At 42.5% G+C, this 14,906-nt stretch overlaps 1 protein-coding gene across 3 annotated transcripts in view; it reads right to left on the bottom strand.

The window, feature by feature from the left end:
• The window catches only part of LOC147178572 (helicase ARIP4-like), a 55,228-nt gene that overhangs the window by 20,515 nt on the left and 19,807 nt on the right, over positions 1 to 14,906 (bottom strand). The window contains exon 1 of one of the 3 annotated variants that reach the window (XM_086067822.1): positions 14,338 to 14,495. The exons of 1 other annotated variant lie outside the window; for it this stretch is intronic. In XM_086067822.1, the coding sequence (XP_085923948.1) occupies positions 14,338 to 14,341 (4 nt within the window). In that variant the 5' untranslated portion in view covers positions 14,342 to 14,495. Of the gene's footprint in view, positions 1 to 10,023; positions 10,329 to 14,337; positions 14,496 to 14,906 lie in introns of those variants that run through there. One more of the 3 variants, XM_086067821.1, reaches the window with a different exon arrangement.

The raw sequence follows: 14,906 nt of genomic DNA, 5'->3' as shown, positions 1-14,906 counted from the left end.
CTGTTCGAAATGTAAAAAAAATATATATAGGTTTTCATACTCTTGTTAACAAAAGTGGGAAAAAAACGTTAAACTAATAGAAATTGTTCCAATGAATTTTTGATGTCTATAGCCGTCAATGGCAGTGAATGAGTTAATTACAAATATCTTTGTCCATCTGTCTATGCCAGCAATGTATATAGAGACAAGCAGAACAACAACATGCAATTCTGTTTGATGGCAGAAGGTAAAATATACCTGCGTATCCACCTGTTGCAACTTACACAAACAGAATAAGCCAGCAGGTCCAATTTTCAAAATAAGTATATCAATTTGTGAGTGAATAGAGATGAGATTGTTATTTCTGTAGTCATACTTATTGACGACATTTCCGCTTGGTGGTGTGCTGTACGATTTCTCTTAATACAAAGTGGCTTAATCAAGGTTGGGAAAACCCTGCCCTCGAGGCTAGTTGCGCAAGATCAAATTTGTGTTTCCATTAATTAAGTCTGTTCCTATGAGCGTTACAACTGTAAAAACTCTCACAGTGACACACCCGTTAAATAGAGCTCAGAAAAAACACATGAATCATTCACATGAATTACAAGAACATGTCAAAGCCAGTTATGTGGGTCCACCCAAAGCATGCAGTCAGGTTGAGTGTTTCAAAACTGAAAGTATCTGAAAAACGAAAAGCTTGGATTTCTGAATGTGTTTCTGCTTCTACCGCCAAGCTATCTGGAATCTGCTTTCACTTCACTTTTTCACCTTTTATCTTTTCCTTCACTCGACCTCCCTTTTCACTTGCTCTGCCAGAGACACACTGAACCAGATCTCGGGTTTATGTAAGCGCTGGATCATAAATATGGACAGATTACGAAATGGAAAACAGGAAACGTGCACAAACACAAAGAACAAGCGGTGCCAGGAATCTGCCAGGGAGGACGGGACAAATTGACGTTGACAGTATTAGTCAACTTTCAATGTTTTTGAAACCTGGTATGTAAAATTGCGGACCTGCAATATCCACATGAAGATAAGAATGTGTGCAGACACCGAGGCTCGCTGCCGTGCAAGACAACTTAAATAAATATGCATAAAACGCTCATTCTGTCCAAGTTACATAAACAAAATAATGCAGCCGCTTAAATTACACCAGTCTGTCTCAGTGATGTGTGTGCACTGTGCAACGGCACATATCTGAATGCATCTCTGAAAAATCCCTATTGATAGGAAGTAAATTAACTCATTCGCTGCCATTGACGGCTATTGACGTCAAAAATTCATTTGAACTATTTTTATTAGTTTAACATTATTTTCCACTTTTGTTAAGAGTATGAAAACCTAGAAAACATTTTTTATTGTACATTTAGAACAGATATCAAATGTATGATTAATCGTGAGTTAACTATTGAAGTCATGCGATTATTTACAATTAAAATTAGGAGCGTCGGGCAATTAAAATCGTAATTAATTGCATGACTTCATGAGTTAACTCACGATTAATCACAAATTTTATATCTGTTCTAAATGTACAATGATGAAAATTCTAGGTTTTCATACTCTTGTTAATAAATGTGGGGGGGAAATGGTAAACTAATAGAAATAGTTCAAATGATTTTTTTACGTCTATTACCGTCAATGCTATTGACGTCAAAAATTCATTTGAACTATTTTTATTAGTTTAACATTATTTTCCACTTTTGTTAAGAGTATGAAAACCCAGAAAACATTTTTTATTGTACATTTAGAACACATATCAAATGTATGATTAATCGTGAGTTAACTATTGAAGTCATGCGATTATTTACAATTAAAATTAGGAGCGTCGGGCAATTAAAATCGTAATTAATTGCATGACTTCATGAGTTAACTCACGATTAATCACAAATTTTATATCTGTTCTAAATGTACAATGATGAAAATTCTAGGTTTTCATACTCTTGTTAATAAATGTGGGGGGGAAAATGGTAAACTAATAGAAATAGTTCAAATGATTTTTTTACGTCTATAACCGTCAATGGCAGTGAACGAGTTAAGTGATGTCAATACTAAAACACTGTATTAAAAAAAGGTGATATAGATGTTGGAATGTTTCTGTTCTGGCTGTTCAGCACAATACTCAGTACACAACTTATTAAAACTTATTATAAAAAGTGGCTAACATCGATATACAAGAGCTGATTGAGAAAACATAGTTTTACTAACTGATGACCGTAATGTGTCGAAAATATAATGTCGGGTTTTTAATATCAATAAATATTTCCATGGATGTTACTGAAAACCTAACAAGTATGCTCATGTATGAGTGTGAATGAAAAATAAGACTGCTCTTTGTGTGCAACTGCTGTATCACTTCAGCAAAGGACACAGGTTTTGTTATCTTAGTCTGAGATATTGGCAGAGACACCACAATATCAGCGTGAACATACCGCATATACTGTACATTCCAAATCTTTCAGCTCCTTGTTTCCTCCCTTCAATGCTACCTGACAGAACAGTTATTGACTTGATAACATACACAGAGCCCCGACATTCACGATACATGCACACAGGCATGTGCGAGTGCACCCAGTGACATGATGAATAGAAGGACAGGAAGTGGAGTGGGCAGATGAAAGTGAGGTCATCATTCAAAGAGTAAGGAGCACACTTCAGAGGAACAGGGGGCAGACACATGCATGAACGATTCATTTGTCCGCTTCACACATTATTGTGAACTATTGTGCATATAGAGTTATTATAGATATACTGTACAGTAGATAGATTTCCTTCCATCCATCCATCCATCCATCACGCTTGTCCTTCATTAGGGTTGGGTGAGCTGGAGCCTATCCAAACTTACTTTTGGGCTGGAAGTGTGTGTCAAACCTTGCACTGGTCCCCAGCCAATTGCAGCACACACAACAAGCATTCACACTCACATTCACAACAATGGACAAATAAGGGCATGGAGAAAACCAATAAGCACGTTGACAACATGCAAAATCCACAGAGAAGGACCTAAACAGAGATTTGTTGACCTGACAATCTGAAATGTGGGGCAAACTTTTGGACCTTGCTGCTGCTTTTATTACTATAGTGCACTGCACTGTCCATATTTTAGATATTAAACACATCTAGAAGCACAGTTGCCCCTAAACTGAAATTTTAGGAGCAAAAAAATTGAACATTTTGGGGTGCACACTGTGAGGTAAATATTCACTAATTTTCACTGTATTGAAACTAAAAAAATCTGCAAATGTACTGGTCAAACTAGTGTGAGTACATGAAAAATTTACTTGTATTGTCTCAAATTTTAGTAGCAAAATACTAGGGGTGTGCAAAAAAAATTGATTCTCATTTAGTACGATTCAGAATCCATCTTAAATATCCCAAAATCGATTTCATTTAAATTATTGTATACTGTCTTGCCTTTGTCTGTGTGTGCCTTTATTAGCAGCGCGGTTCATGTTGTACCCGGTTTGGCCACTGAAGGGCAGTGTGGTTCCACGCGGTCTAATACACTGTTAAGTTGTAGCCACATTAGAGAGTAGAAGGACAAAGTCACGATCAAGTTATTCCAATAAAAGTTGTTTTTTTGCAGTGTGGAGCCGTCCTTTTGAGTGATAAAAGTGCCGCGAGTAGCGCGCTAATTAGCATTAGCGAGTCAGACTGGAGTAGATCATTACAATTCCTTGCACATCTATAGATTGAAGCAAAAATCATTGTCAATCAAATCGCGCTGAATCAAAAATCGCTCTTAATCAAAAATCGATTCTGACTCAAATCGCAGGCCCAAAAATAGGAATCGAATCGTGAGACATTCAAAGATTCCCACCCCTACAAAATACACCATTTAGGGGCAGTCTTCAAGTCTGTACTGTACATACTTAGGGAAGAATCACAAATACGGGACTGTGCAAAATGACAAGGGCCTACACATTATGTTGCACCCTTTCACTGTTTTTGCCAAATATTTAATACTATAAAAATAACGTAGTAGCATAAAAAGGAGTAATATAGCTAAATCTAAAAAATTATTATATGAAATTGCATTTCATTTCCAGGATTAAACTCAGATCCCAAAAATAAAAATGACAAGAGAAGATGAACACGATGCCCAACGTTTCACACACAGACCTGCAGACACACTTCCCACATTAGGCAGATGATACGGGAATTAGAGAACTCAAGAAAAAAATAAAATACAGATAACGTATTGATGATCAAGCAACACATTCATTGTTTCAACGGTGAGAATGCCGATAGGTTTGAAGACTTCAACAAATCAAAATGATGAGATTCAAAGAATGTGAGGCCACAAAATCTGTAATGTGTGAGTGTGTGCACACGCGTGCCCAAGTGAGGCTGCAGGGAATATGTTTAGGATTTACGTAACTTCTCGGTACTAGAAGGCCGAAGAACATTAAACCACAACTTGTGCTCTTTGCACGCGTGTCAAACAAGTGGTTTTCGCTCAAAAGTGTCTGTGCTGAGAGGAAAGGAGAAATGTAACTTCTTTCAAATCAATTCCATCTAAAGAATGATGATTTAAAAAGAGCAGTCTCAATAAACTGGCATTAAATTGTGATGGAGGTGTGTGAGGTTACACATGTTTAATTTCCTCCGTGGACATTATGAAAATATAGCCAAGCTGTTGCTTTTTAGTGAAAGCACTATTCATGAGAACAGTTCAAGAAGTGTGCATTCTGGCAGAAGAGATGAGTAGATAGTGACCTGCAGTGGGAGTTTCCTGATCTGCTTCAAAAGCAGTAAAACGCATACTGTGGTGGGAAGCGTTTGCGACCGGCTCCTTACATAATGCTGAATCACAAACACATGAAAGCACTTTTAGCTCTTTTTTGGACGCTTTAATGTGCGTTTAATGTCTGAATGTTGCAACTTTCCATTATCATCATTTTGTATCAGCATCGATACAAGAGGAAACTGGAGCACTCCTAACATGTTTGATTTGATGGGGGAGGGGAGGGGGAATCCCCACAATGTGCCAGCTGATGCTACTTCACTCCAGTCCTCAAGGTGGCACTGTGGCAGTAATGAGTGCCGACTTCCACATAGTTTAAACGCTTCCAAAACTTCTAGTGGTAAAAAGTATATTTTGTCAGCTATACCTACTGAACTTAACTTTAATTGATATAGTTTAGTTGTAGCAGCATTTTGGGCCCAGTCCAAGCAGATTTGACCATCAATCCATTTTCCATAACGCCTACTGTATCCTGTTCAGGATCACGGTAAACTGGAGCACCATATCCCAATTTACTCTGGATGAAAAATGGACACTTTGTTTGCCAGCCAATCACATGGCACATAAATAGACGGACAACCAATTCGCAGTGAGTGATTGGGAACTGTACCCAGTACCAATGAGGCCTGCACCAAAGTCAAACAAGTGAACCACTACACTATCAGTGACTAAAAACTTTCAAAGCAGATAAACAAAAATGTCCATGATCTTTACCAAACGGACCTGTTTTGCAAACATTCAACACATAACTTCAAGTAAGTATTGCTACGAGTCTCTTCTAAATTCCTCTCATTTTAAGACATTTTGGACCTTTGATGAATTTCTGTGTTTTTGCTACAGCCATAAAAAGATAGCTTGTAGGACTTCAAACACATTTGGGATGAACTAGGACAGGCATTGTGAGCAAGGAGCCTGGAAAATAAAAGAAGATGACTCTAATTGTGAGCTGGGTCCTCTCGCTGGTCTAGCACAAATTTGCCAGGGACACATTTCAACAAAGAGGGTACCAACTCCATATTCTTGCACTTTCACTTTCTGTAGGTACAATGAGCCTCTGTCCCAATGCTTTTGCTATGATTGCATGCAGTGGTCATTATTTTGTTATTAACTCATATACTGCCATGAATTCATAAAAAAAAGAAGAAGAAAAAGATTATTACAAATTAAAGACAAGAGGCGATTACATTTTTTAATTGTAATTAATCGCATGACTTCACTAGTTAACTCACGATTAATCACAAATTTTACATCTGTTCTAAATGTACAATAAAAACAAATCTAGGTTTTCATACTCTTGTTAATAAAAGTGGGAGGAAAAATGTTAAACTAATAGAAATAGTTCAAATGAATTTGTGACGTTTATAGCCGTCAATGGCAGTGAATGAATAAAAAAAGAAAAGATTATTAAAAGTTCGGGGCGTCAGGGGATTAAATTTTTTAATCTGTTCTAAATGTACAATAAAACAATTATAGGTTTTATACAATTGTTAACAAAAATGAAAAAAAAAATTAACTAATAGAAATAGTTCAAATGAAAATTTGACGTTTATAGCCGTCAATGGCAGTGAATGAGTTAATGTTGTTTTGCAATGCATTAATGCTGTGAGCTTTTCGCTCACAATATAGGTGTCACCGTGTCAGTATAGAAAATGAATGGCTTGTTATTGCAGACGTTGTGTTATATAATGTTACAATATTATGGTGGTGACTTAGGTAGACAATTAATGACAATTACCTGTATTGACAAAAGATATTTTCGTGAACCAAATATACAAACTGCGTGTAAATTGACTCTTGGGAGTGACAACCGCAAAGTAAACAATAATAGATAGCAGCATAGCACAAGTTGGCCTGGGCTGACGTCAATGATTTAAATAAGGGTTAATATTGCCTTAATGTCCTAAATGCTAAGATACACATGAAAAAGAAAAAAAACATAACAAAAAACCCAAAAGCAACACAACCAAACCATAACAGAAAGAAATACAGTATTTCATCATTCTGTATGTTCAGTTCATATTCCAACTTCCTTCTACAGACTGCACATACGGTCTTGCATGTCATATTGTGTGTCAAAAAAAAGAAGAAAAAAAAGAATCAATATGTCTTGACAAGGCGTCGGGTCACAGATGAATGTGAAGGTGCCAAAGAAGCCACCGGCTCAAGAGGCTGCTTCATACACTGTGATGGCCTTTTGTACTTTGCGTCCTTACTGGCACTCGCGCTCAAACAAGTCTCGCACATAACGTTACTTACTCTCTAACGGCAACGACGCCAAGCGGGGGGACGTGAAAGGGTGCTTATGTAACTGTTGCCTGTGGCTGTTACACAACCAGCGTGTTCGCAAGAACTGTGTGCACGTAAACACACGCACACACACACAATCTTGACTTTTGACACAGAAAACAGTGGCACATACTGCATGTGTGTGTGTGCCTTACATGTGTTCTCTTTCACACTCTTCTGTTACTTGAAGAGATGTCAGCCAACTCAGACAGCAACAGATCATATAGATAATAATAATAATAATAAAAAGTTGACCATATTATTTAACAGTAGCTACCCTAACTTAAATGCAATGATGCAAAACAATTATTTTTTCCACTTGAATTTTTGACATGTTGAATTTCAATGGTGAAATAAATTCAGGGTTACAAATTCAAGGCGGTAAAAATTCTGTGTCAAAGTCTGATGGCACAGGTTTACTTCCTTACTAAACAAATTCGTCAACTGACTAAACTTGTGGCACGAGGTGCATAGTTGTATAAAGAACGGGTAAGTACATCAGTTAGCCACAATAACCTTTTAACAGAGCAAAACGCAGCTGCTGGACAGAAATCTTGTATGTCAAAATACGGTCAATTTCATATATCATTATTATATATATCCTTTTTTTGCAATTTATGAACAGTCTAAAATGTTAAAAATAGCTCGAGAGCAAACCTAATAACTTTGTTTAACACTTTAACGGTCCAAGAAGTGTCATGTGACTCTACTTCTTCTTACCAACTTAATGCAGCGTTTGGTCAGTCAAGCAAAATAACATCTTTTTGATTTCCTTAAAAGTTGTGGTTTTGGAGATACGAAGATTCCGCCTGACAGCTATGAAAAAATAGCACATCATGGATCACTGAATAGGGAAAAAAATAAGAGCATGTTAGATTGAAATAGTTCAATCTTTATTTTGTGCTGCACTGCTAGTCTGTAAAATCGTTTTTTCTTGGACATACCAAGATAAAAGGGGTTATGTAACATGCCTTATGAAAGACAAAAAAAATATGCACACACACGTACACTTCTTGTATAACAGCCTTTGCTTAATGAGTTATCAAGGCTGCTTTTATTAGCGTGTTAGCAGGTGAGTTACGAAATCCTCCGCAGGGGACGCACGAGTGAAGCGGCACCAGAGAGTTCAAGAAACTCAAGAGTGGTAGACGACAGAAAGACCACTCACGCACACACATGCACGCACACACGCGACAGCAGGTGAAGCGAGTTTGAGCTGTTTGTAGGCCAGTATGTCAGTTTTGCTGTAGGGGAGGAAGAGGAAGATGAGCGTGAGTGAAATGAGAGGAGCATAGACACGCACACGCACACACCCTAATCGTTAATTTAAAAGGGCATTGTGGGTAATAGCGGCTGTTTGATGGCGTCTTCTGCGGTTCAATTTTTTTTATAGAAGATTTCATGTGCTTCCTGCATTCAGCTCAGACCCTCGTGCTGTTCCGAATAGGACAGCTTGTTCCTTCCCGGCATGCTGTTGCCAATTACAGCCAAGCTGAGTCAGTCGTCAGCACGGATACCACAGTAGGGCTGTTAACTAACTGAATATTTCTTAGACCACATTTGTCCATTGATGGGACAATGCTACACGCACAAGGGAAAGTAAACACACATCATTCACAATGGGTGACATCAATTGGGTGTGGAGCTACCAGGCAGGGTGTTCTTCCATCCTTTCCTCACTACTGCACATGACACAAAGGCACGTAGTGTGCTTTTACACTGCACCAGACAAATCAGATTTTTTCAGAACGTAGACTTAGTGCTTGTAGTTATTTCATCACAAGCAGTTCTGTGCTACATTTAGGACAACATGACAAAACGCAATGGAGTGGTTCTTTCAGCCTGAACACAAAATAACATTGTATGAAGCGGAATTTCTCCAAACTTTATTAGGTCAAGAAAATTGCTGTAACTAAACCACATTATATCATACCGTATCATCTATCATACCACAGGACCACACTGTACAGTATTAATGTAGCATGACACCAGATCACATATCATATAATATCAGATCTTATCAAACCACACCGTATCATATCACACCCATTAAATAATAATACTGATATGTGCATGTTAATGCAAGTCATGTCAATGCATGAAATATTGTTTTCACAAGCTGAAAATTGGCAGGTTTAAAGTAACATTTTCTTCTCGGCTTCCTCCCACATCCCAAAGCCAGGCATGCTAGTTTTATCGAAACATATGTTTCCAAAGATGTGACTGTGAGTGTAAATTGTTGACTTCTCACCTATAAAAGCAACCATAACTTCATTTTGCAACATTATAGTCAGTTTGCAAAATCCCAACTGTTAAAATTGGTGAAAGCTATTGAAAAATATGAATCTGTTGATTCATCCAAACTAGACTAGGGCGCTGCTGTGTTCCTTCTGCAGCCGCCTCGCACGTTTACCCCGCTAACCCACTCGTCTGATGAACCATGTTTTCCTGCCTTCAAAGGCGCACATTTCCAGCATGGCCCGAGCCAGCCCACGACGGCCAATCACACGCGGGCATTGCTTAAAGTAACCCTAGAAACAGCCAATCGGAGCGCGGCTGTGCGAGGACAACACGGGAGAGCCAGCCGGGTGCACGTGGAACCAGCACAAAAAAATCAGCGGAGTAAAAATGCCTGGAAAGCTGATAATAAAAGAGTGCGGCAGTATTGACAAGTGAAGAGAAGGGAAGTGAGAGAGGGACGATTATGAGGGAAAAGGCGGCAAGGACAGTACATGTTTAAGTAGGTACGGATCCAGTGTTACACAACACTGTTAAGTAACGCCACAGACAGCGACTGAAGCATATTCGTGAGACATCAGAGATTATTGGGAATGTTTCAATTGGAAGAATAAAAAAAAAGCCTTCCAAAATCAGCATCAGTTCTCTCTTTTTCTGTCGAAATATGGGAAAACTATTTTACCCTTGTAATCTCCAGACAGGAAGACTTTTTCACCCCACAAACTTGCTCCATCCCAGCTGTGAAACAACAGTGTGATGGTCGAGTCACCTACCTGTGAACGACTCGGATTCATCCAGGAGCAGCATGACTTCGGAGGGAAGAAAAAGGCTGCTCTAGACTACTTGGCTTCTCTCCTCCGTTTCCCCCCCAACTCCTGTTTTAAATGTCTTGACCTGCTACCTTACAGGCACAGTCGGAAGCCTCAAGAAAGCCCACAGGAGGCTTGTCTGTCTGTCCGTCAGCTTGTTTTACGCTGAGCCTTTCTATAGCACTACTGCCACAGTGACTGAGTGACTCACTGACTACTGGCTGGCCCGCTCTGCGTGCAGCTCTCAATAACAATGTCAACAAGAGGCAGAGGCAGGAAGGAGGGCTGGCAGCTGAAAAACTTACATAACCCCTCATGCTGGAGGCGGGGCCCAGTGAAGGGGGACGACTACGGCTGACCGTGCGCCACTCTGACCCACCGCACACCCGAGACAGAAGGAGACGCCCACGCATTCAAGTCTCTTCTCTAAAGAAAGGCATTCGGACAGCAAGCAACATTATCATGAGTAGAGAAGGACATGCAAGCATTTGTCAGGTTTGAGAGAAAGAATTTGAACATGTGTAAAGGTTTTTGTTTTGCCCCTGTTCCATATTTTTAATATTCTTTTTTCTTTTTTTTTTAAACTCAAAACATTTCAAACTGTATGCTGCTGAGCATTTCTGTGACACTTTGTGTGACACTGGGTGTGGCTCGTGCAATGAAGAAACTGGGATTTCTCTGTTTTCCATTTAGCAGCGTGAAAATCCTGAGGAAATAACCCTGTTAATATACAATTTTGACCATCGCCAACCTGGTCGCTATGCACATGGCCACTAATTATGACTGGAGTAAGCTCCTGTTAAAATTTACATTCTGAAAGTTGTTTGTTGTTGGGCCTTTAATCCCTTCATTATAGCATATTTGCATAAAGCATAACATTTATGTTCATTTCACAACAAATATTTTTTTTTCAATATAAATTGTATCTGTATCTGAATGTGTGTAAATCCTAGCTAGGGACAAAAAAAATGCAAGTTAGCTAAAGCTAGCGGTTTTCTGTATGTCTCAGTTTCTCAAAATTTGGCAATGTTGTATTTACAGACCCTGTTACTTTAACTATTTTGTTAGTTATTTAACCTTTATTTATTGAGGGCAGATTCTCATTTGCAAAGTCTTAGTGGAGGTCTGTGCCCACCCTGAATAAGAACCAGGCTATCTGCTGTGACATGTTGCAGTTGGAAAATATAAATACTATTTTCATGTCAGCCCAGATTTTTTGTTGTTGTTGCTAGGACTCACCTGTTTTTTCTGGAGTTTGTCACCTTCCTAGAAATTATATCAACTATAATAACGGTTAGCATTATTATTTCCGACTGTATTCTAAGAATCACAATCAGAAACCGTTTGAAGCAAACAGTGAAGACATTTTCTTCAGCTTTTCTTCGACTCTACACTTCCCTTCCCTTCGTGAAAGCGAACAAGCGGCTCCACACACTTAACTGCTGTTTTCTTTAGGGATATTAGTCACGTGTGCCAGCATTAGCCTCTTAGCAAAAAAGATCCCACAATCGTAAACGTAAGGTCTTGCATTAAGACACTTTTGCGTTATACACAGAATTAAGTCAATGCAGGATATTGCTGCAACTGCCTCTGCGTTTTACAATTGGACAACTCGATACGTGATTTTAGCGGCAGCATCTGGCGAGAGTATCAAATACAGAAATTGATTCAAACGCTCAACATGGCGGGAGAATTGTGTGTTGAGTGTGAACAGTCACTGCTTTGCTGAGAGTCCCCACACATGCAGTCCAAGCTCAGAACCTATAGCTCTAAAAGCAGAGTAGCCATCTTGTGCACCTCATAGCCCCACATTACCGCCACGTCAAGACTTAGTCCCCACTTCACCTGGTTCCTTACCCAATCCCGTTTCTTCTTGTCACGTTCCTTCAGTCTCAGTATCCTCGATTTCTAGTATCCCTGCTGCTCATCACTCCCCATGGTGGCAGGCTGATGTGGCCCCAGTTCCTGCTCTCAAGTCTACTTCAGCCACGCCACCCCAAGCCATGTTCACCCAGCTACCGCCAAGCCAAGCACCGCCAAGCCAAGCACATGTCCTCGAACCACGTCCGCCGCAGCCCCAGGTCCCCGAACCACGTCCGCCGCGGCCCCAGGTCCCTGAGCCACGTCTGCCGCGGCAGCCCCAGGTCTCCGTGCCGGCTCCGCGGCAGCCCCAGGTCTCCGTGCAGGCTCCGCGGCAGCACCAGGTCTCCGTGCCGGCTCCGCGGCAGCCCCAGGTCTCCGTGCCGGCTCCGCGGCAGCCCCAGGTCTCCGTGCCGGCTCCGCGGCAGCCCCAGGTCCCCGTGCCGGCTCCGCGGCAGCCCCAGGTCCCCGTGCCGGCTCCGCGGCAGCCCCAGGTCCCCGTGCCGGCTCCGCGGCAGCCCCAGGTTCCCGTGCCGGCTCCGCGGCAGCCCCAGGTTCCCGTGCCGGCTCCGCGTCTGCCGCCGCAGTTCCAAGTCCCCGAACCACGTCTGCCGCCGCAGTTCCAAGTCCCCGAACCACGTCTGCCGCCGCAGTTCCAAGTCCCCGAACCACGTCTGCCGCCGCAGTTCCAAGTCCCCGAACCACGTCTGCCGCCGCAGTTCCAAGTCCCCGAACCATGTCTGCCGCCGCAGCCCCATGTACCCGAGCCACGTCTGCCGCCGCAGCCCCATGTACCCGAGCCACGTCTGCCGCCGCAGCCCCATGTACCCGTGCCGGCTCCGCGGCAGCCCCATGTACCCGTGCCGGCTCCGCGGCAGCCCCATGTTCCCGTGCCGGCTCCGCGGCAGCCCCAGGTTCCCGTGCCGGCTCCGCGGCAGCCCCAAGACCCCGTGCCAGGTCTGCCGCCTCCACGGCAGCCCCAAGACCCCGTGCCATGTCTGCCGCCTCCACGGCAGCCCCAAGACCCCGTGCCAGGTCTGCCGCCTCCACGGCAGCCTCAAGACCCCGTGCCACGGCAGCCTCAAGACCCCGTGCCACGGCAGCCTCAAGACCCCGGACATCCCCGCCTGTGCCGCTGCAGCCCCTGGCCTCCTTGCCTCGGTCGCTCTCGTGCAAAGTCTCTTCACCTCTTCCATGGCGGCTTCAAGTCCTTGAGTGTGGACAGGAGGTGCACGTCCCACTGCCGTCTTCTCCCTGTCTGGCGGCGCACGTTGTGGTCGCCCTTTGCTCCAGTGTGGCGTCCGGGGCGCCCTCCGGACCGGCGCCGCCGGGCTCCCCTCATCTGGCGTCCGGGACGCCCCCCGGACTTGCCTTGATGGGTGTGCCAGGTTCCCGTCTCCGGGCCCCCCTCCGCCCGCCCTGTTTTTGGACCTTTTTGTGTTAGGGACGTCTGGGAGCCGTCCCTTGAGGGAGGGGTTCTGTCATGTTTTGGGTTCTGTTTTCCTTGTGTGTCTCCCTTGGTCTTGTTTAAGTGTGATCCTGCCCTTCCTCGTGTGATCCAATCAGTGCCCTCAGCCACTTGTGTCTTGCCCCAGGTGTGTCTTGTTGTGTCGTTAGTCTGTGTATTTAGTCTGCTGTCTCCCCTCTGTCTGTGTCGGGTCATTGTTGTATTTCCCCCTGTGATGCTGCCCGTTTTTGCCTTGGATTTCCCCCCCATGTCATGCTGCCCGTTTTGCCTTGTTGTTTTCTCCATGTTATGTTTTTCCGTGCAATTTAGATCTCGCCTTTTGTTTTGTAGAAATTAAAATCCCTTTTTTGATCGAACCTCTGCCTCCTTGCCCTGTCTTCCCGCATTTGGGTCCTCAAGCTCCCCCTTCTTGACATAGCTTAGCTATATAACCCCCCCCCCCCCAAAAAAAAACAACAACAACAAAAAACACCATGTTGTACTATTTAGACCAAGGACCCACAAAAGGTGGTTACAGACAATTTGAGTGTGTCTGATGTAAGTTACAGGAAATACAATGTACATAATATCACTGGCATGACACGATAACATTTTAGGTGTCAGTCACTTCTTGTAATATCACAGTTACAAAACATTTCATTAACTACATATGGTAATTTTGTCTTGACTTTGTTAGCATGATTCTCCAAAACATCCTTTTAGAGCAAGGGCATCTATTCCATAACAAGCCTTATGAAACCTCTGAAGTGCAGAGTTGTGAAGAGTAGGCATTGCACCGCATTTGGGTCAGGGTGACAGACCCATCCCTCCCTTCCACCCCCAACTCACCAGCATTCATATAAACACAAGATCTCATAAAAGAAGAGATTAAACGCGGGAAGTTAAGAAACACGCAAAACAAAAGCCACTGAAGACTCAGTAAACCGGTTTAAAAAATGACAGCTACTCACCCATATCGTTTCAACTACTCTGACACATATTCATGCTTCTTCCCTTCACTCGGTGAGCATAGACGGTGACAAATGTGGTCAGCCTCTGACGGCAGCATTGCCACCAGGCAGAAGGCCATTGGGACAATTACAAAACCATGGGTCGCTGAAAGCTGCACAGGACTGCCGCATGCAGGAAACCCCCTCAGCTGATTTCCTACTCCTGCTGCTGCTCCCCCTATTCCCCGCCCCACGGCATACTGATACAGGGATGTGATGTCAGTAAGCCACACCCACTCCAGAGACTGCCTTAGGTAACAAGGTTAAGGGTTCAACCGGGAACATGGGGATATTGAATAATGATCATCCTACATGTTTATTGATGATTTGTGATTTTGTAGTTTCTAGTAGCACATTACTCCGCTAACCTGTAACTACCGGTAGATTTAATTATCACAATTCGGTTCACAAATTCCATGGTTCGGTTCAGTTTTCGGTTTTGTGCTCACGGTTTTCAGTTCAGTTCGGTATGCAGTTTTAGAAAAAAAAAGTGTATATTATTCACAGCTAATTATTATTATTATTATTTA

The sequence above is a fragment of the Leptonotus elevatus genome, chromosome 2 (genome assembly GCF_054856555.1).
Source record: "Leptonotus elevatus isolate MCC_2025b chromosome 2, RoL_Lele_1.0, whole genome shotgun sequence".
Lineage (NCBI taxonomy): Eukaryota > Metazoa > Chordata > Actinopteri > Syngnathiformes > Syngnathidae > Leptonotus > Leptonotus elevatus.
This window is presented reverse-complemented; position numbering and strand designations above follow the sequence as displayed.